This window comes from Temnothorax curvispinosus, unplaced genomic scaffold, assembly GCF_003070985.1.
Source record: "Temnothorax curvispinosus isolate PA1 unplaced genomic scaffold, ASM307098v1 QBEX01001960.1, whole genome shotgun sequence".
In the NCBI taxonomy this organism is placed as follows: Eukaryota; Metazoa; Arthropoda; class Insecta; order Hymenoptera; family Formicidae; genus Temnothorax; species Temnothorax curvispinosus.
The window spans coordinates 29,201-34,864 of record NW_020211740.1 but is presented as its reverse complement, the minus strand read 5'-3'; the positions used below and the strand labels follow the sequence as shown (position 1 = coordinate 34,864).

Genomic DNA, 5,664 nt, shown 5'->3' with positions numbered 1-5,664 from the left:
ATTTATCATTTATTTTATGTTTATCTTTAATTTTGATTTTTATTTATATATTTTATTTTTAAATAAATCTGATTGCTATTTTCACAGATAATATACGTGTTTTTTTCATTAACTATATGATTTAATTGTTACATGCACGGTCTTACATACAGGTCTGGAAACTCTAGTGGTGGGGGATGGTCGCCTTAGCGACGAAGAAAATAACTCGCTTTGTGACCGTAAGAGTCGCTGCCATCGGTCAGTGTATTATGTGGTAGGACAAGGACGGAAATAGTAATTAGTAAATTCAAAATCGTGAGTGTCAAATAGGCAATAATTGAAGTTTCAAATGAGGAAAGGAATAATAAATAACTTTGTATTAAGAATAAAACGTTGGAAATCTTTTTATTCGTTTCTTTATAAGGACAAATACTGACCGAGCGATACTGAGGGAATAAAAATTCTGCGTGAAGCATATATAATACTGTGCCTTCCTAGTGTGTTTTAGATTGCTAAATGAACAATATAGACAACACGATTTTTGTTTTACAATAGTTAGTTATTTCGACCAAGCTCTTTTTCATCCTTTATTTGGAATCTAATTATAATAAAACAATAAGAAATAATTTACTTTGTAAGATATAATGTTATTTTATGGAAAAGAAATATCTCTCTTCGAATACAAACGATATCAATAAACAATATCAATATAAATTGTTTCTCATAACGAGAAACTTAATTCTAACGAACACCGGATCATAAAAAAACGGAAGGCCAATTATACGAATGCGCAAATTAATAAATTGATATATAATTTATTCTTAATTTACAATATTTAAAGATGACGCGTGATTCTCGGTATGAGAGCGGTTGACTTGTATTAATTCTGATTCTTACCTTACGTATGCCTTGGTTTTATAAGATTAATTAGAAAGTTGAAGGCTATGAGTAAAGGAATATGAAGTAAATGATAATTACCCGTTTCGAGAATCCATAGTTAATTTACAGGTTTCAATATTTATATACATTTTTATTCCAAAAAATATCAATGTAGTTGTACACATAATCAAGGTCGATATCGACCTTTTTACTGTGACTAGTTACAGTTATTTAAAGAAAGAAAATGTCATATAAAGAAAGATTTACATGAGAAAGATATTTTCAATCCATGTCGCTGTCCATGTCCTCAGGAGCCGAAGAAAGTATTTCAACTTAGCTCAAAGAAATAATAAATGACTTTGCATTAAGAATAAAACGTTAGAAATCTTTTTATTTGTTTTAAGAAAACCATTTAAATACATGCAAGTGCGAGGCATTTTTTGCAAAACACGATTCAACATATCGAATAAGATGAAAAAAATGGTGGTTTGCATGCTTCAAACCACCGCGACTTTTCATGTTTACAAATTCAGCGACTGAGGATGTGCATTATATGTCATTTTCAAAAATGCACTTGAATTAAGCGCAATTAAAAAATTGTTGTCACGTTACCATAGGTTACCATCTACACTTCGCGATGACAGCGGTGCATAGTGACAACGCCGTGAAATAAATTCTTCCTTGCTAAAACGACCATCCCCCACCACCGAAATCGGTCTGAGTTTCCAGACCTGTATGTAAGACCGTGGTTACATGCTAACCGTTAAAGTTCCCCAATTTATAATATTTTATTTAACAAAGTAATTTAATAATAAAAATAAGTAAAAATGCAATTAAAAAATAGAAAATATTCGAATTTCCTCTTTACCTATAGATAGAAATTTCAGGATTGCTGTCTATAAATTTATCAAATTTTTTGATAGCCATCGGTAGAGTCTATCTTGATTTAAAAAAATTATTTTCGAAAAAAATGAAGAAAAAGTCTCTTAAAAAATCGAAGTTATTGGAATCCCATTTTCTTATACGTCTTAAAAATTTCGAAATTAAATATAGAATTTGTGAGATTTAAAAAAAAATCAAAACGGTCGCACTGAGAAAAACAAACATTTTTTACTTAAATTCTAAAAAAAAACAGTCATATTGCCCGTTAAACATTTTTTCGATATTTTCTTCGAAAAGTACAGTGAAAAACCAAAAGAAAGATTACCTTATTTTTTACAATATCTTTTTTCTTCTTAAAGTTACAGGCATTTGAAATTTTCCAAATTTTAAACTGCATTTTTTTTTTTAATCCATAACTTAAGTATGAGTAGAGATAAAAATCTAAAAAAAATCATGGAAGCTACTTTCATTCAGTACAAAAACACAAAAAAATTTCGGCCAAATCAAAAATGGTCGGGGACAATCATTGGTTGAGTTGGCATGGAGAATGCCCCATATATATATATAATATTTTATTTAATTTAACCACCTAAAATATTTTTATTGTTTTTGACAATGTAAAAAAAAGGTAAAACTGTACATTAAGGGTAACTCTCGCCAATTTTAGTGACGACATATATTGTCAAGAACATGGTTCTAAGCAATATTCAAGAAATTTAGCCATTACTCGTCTATTAGAAAGTTATTAACAATCAAATGCAATCACATATTGTGATGCATGCCTTGGACGTGAGAGTGTACATTTTTGCAATTCCTCATTTCTAATACAAAAAGAATCCGTAATATTTTGAATATCATGAGAGAAAAAAGATTCTAAATATATTCTTGTATGCGTGAAAGCCTCAATTTGAAAAATTTCCCCGAAAACAAATGAAGATAGGAAACCCTGGTTCTCGTCTGGCAATGCATTTTTTATGGCTCTTCAAAGAATATATTCCGAATATATTCTCTTTATACATAAGATCGATAATGATAGCGCAAATTGCATTAAATGATACTGGCCGCTAGATATATTATAGTTAGTAAGTAGTAAAATACATAAATATTGCTAACGATTGACTATAGAGTCGGTTCCAGTGATTGCGAGCAGCCCTCCAGCACATTTCCCGGGAACTCGGCTGGCAGTTCGTCAAACAGCAGCCTCTCGACGAGAAGCCTGGATAGTCCTAGTACTAGTTTGGAGCAGGTACATCCGACCTCATCAGCGGCAAACGCGTCAACTTCGTGGGACAGCGATGTTGATGTTGAGGCTGATCCGCCGGATTGGAGTCAGGCTGTCTCCGAGGACGTTCTTGCGCAGCTCAGCAACTCCGAGAAAAAAAGACAGGATGTTATTAACGGTGATTAGTCAGTTTGTTATAATAGAGATCGTAAGAGATCACATTGGCCATCTTAATTGATTTAAAAAATCGATAAACTGCTTACCAAATTTATACTTCTACAATAGAAGATTGAGGAGTAAGTTAAGAATAGTTTGTTTGATTCAAATAAGTTAAGAACAGGATAATTCTTCTTGCATGCATTTTTATTTGAATACTATTATTATTCGAATTGTAGCGACGGATTATTCTTTTTGCTTCTTCTACGTACTACAGTTTTATATATGCACATTTAACATTTATTTATATAAATATCAAATTCTCTTTTTTTAGAATTGTTTCACACCGAACGCTCTCACGTTCGCGCGTTGAAAGTGCTTTCACACGTTTTCCACAAACCCTTGTTGGAGTCCCAAGTGCTGCCGTTGGATCAGATTCAGTTGCTTTTCTCTAATCTGGATGAGATGCTGATGATACATTCACGCTTTAACCAAGCGATGAAACGGAAGAAGAAAGAGAATTCGTGCGTGAGCGATGTAGGCGAGCTTCTGCTGGAGATGTTCGACGGCGAAGCTGGCGAGGTGTTTGAAAAGGCTGCATCAACTTATTGTGCTAAGCAGCAAGTTGCCTTGGACGCTCTGCGCGATCGTCGACGTAAGGATTCCAAGCTGAACGCTTTCCTGAACGAGGTGGAGGCAAATCCGTTGTGTCGCCGACTCCAGTTGAAAGATCACATACTTACCGGCATGTTGCGACTCACAAAGTACCCGTTGCTCTTTGAAAACCTGGCGAAGTATACGCTAGACAGTAACGAGAGAGAGAAAGCAGCCATATTACGCAGCCTCGAGCGCAGCAAAGAGATCCTGAGTCGCGTGAATCAGGCGGTGAAAGAGGCCGAGGATCATCAACGACTCACAGAGATTCAACGAACAATCGATCGGTCGGCCTTTGATAAATTTGATCATCCAACTGTGCAAGAGTTCAAGAATCTTGATATCACAAAGCGCAAGTTGATCTATGAAGGGCCACTACAGTGGCGGCGTACCGAGCCAAATCGATCGATGCCAAATCGCTCGGTGCCGAAGCCAGTCGATCTGCATGTAGTACTGCTTGACGATACGATCTTCTTTCTACATCGGCAAGACGATAAGTATCTGCTTAAGTTTATCAATACGACCAACCAGGCGGGCAATTCCGTGCTGAGTCCAATTGTCAAACTATCCACTGTATTGGTGCGTCACAACGCTGCCGAGAAAGATTCCCTCTATCTCGTCAACACTTCGCAGAACGGCGCACAGATGTACAATCTAGTGGCACCGTCCTCGACAGAACGTAAGCTCTGGTGCAAACATATCTCCGAGGCCGTTGAGGCTTACAAAGCACGCGATCGTCAGGGCAGAAGACCAACGCCGTCCACCACGCTGTCAGAGGAACCGATGCACACGGTGGAAGATGTGTCGCCTTCCGCAATGGAGGCGGACGACCTAACCGTCGAGAAAGATCAGCCACAGGATCGAGAATCGAGGGATCTTGGACAAAATGCTGCTGGTATGCAAGAGCATGATGAGGAGATGCCGGAGACCGCTACTGTTACGGGAACTCCTACAGCTAAACATATGCAACAGCGGGTACAATCGACTGAGTCGCCAACGACAGGTATTGCGTTATACATTTATAAAGTAGACGGTATAGGGTAACTCGGGGGAATATGCCACACTTAAGAAAAATATGATTTTTTCCCTATTTCTCTTTTTTTTTTATAGGTATTTTTGCATACTGGTTTTCTTTTTCCTTCTTTTATCTGTTATTTATGTATGGTTTTAATGAAATATTTTGATTGTTTACTATTAAAAAGAAAGAAATACAAAAGTGTTGCAAAGTGGCATATTACCCACCTATGTGGGTAATATGCCACATATACAAACATGTATAGTAATTTAACTTTAGAAGGGCATTCTTGTCAAAAAACATGTAAAAGAATATTTTTATTACTTTCTTTGCATTTCAATAGTACTCTGTGTGCTACAAGTAGTCTAAATTATTCGGAATGCAATTTTGCAAAATATTAAGTACGTAGCCTATAATTTTCTTAGCGCATGAAATAAACGTGTTTATTCAACATTTTTTCAATATTTATATGGCAAAATATTTATTTATACTGTTTACAGCTTCCTAACCTGCTACTAGTATACTACTAGTAGGTTAGGAAGTTGTAAACAGTACTGGCATTTTACCTCTATCTAAGTATAGTGGCATATTCCTCCAAGATGCAGTTTTATATTATAATAAGCCTGTATTATACGATTGCCAGTAAAACGAATCGGCGTGGTACTGAATACTTTCATCCTAACCAATTTTAATAGAACGACAAGATGATCGAGTTAAAAATAGTGTAATGCTTGAAGAATATCTCATATAAAACACTAAGAAAATTCTAAAAAGCACGTTGTCATACTGTACTTACTCCATAAAAACTATAATACTGATAGGAAGTAAGTAAAACTTGGATATAAACGCAAAACGTCAGATATAATATTTTTAACAA

At 35.3% G+C, this 5,664-nt stretch overlaps 1 protein-coding gene across 1 annotated transcript in view; it reads left to right on the top strand.

Moving 5' to 3' along the window:
* The window catches only part of LOC112468759 (rho guanine nucleotide exchange factor 12-like), an 11,158-nt gene extending 6,342 nt beyond the window's left edge, over positions 1-4,816 (top strand). The window contains exons 2-3 of the mRNA XM_025038101.1: positions 2,866-3,140; positions 3,453-4,816. Coding sequence (XP_024893869.1) covers positions 2,866-3,140; positions 3,453-4,816 — 1,639 coding nt within the window. The remainder of the gene's footprint in view (positions 1-2,865; positions 3,141-3,452) is intronic.
* Positions 4,817-5,664: the final 848 nt, after the last annotated feature.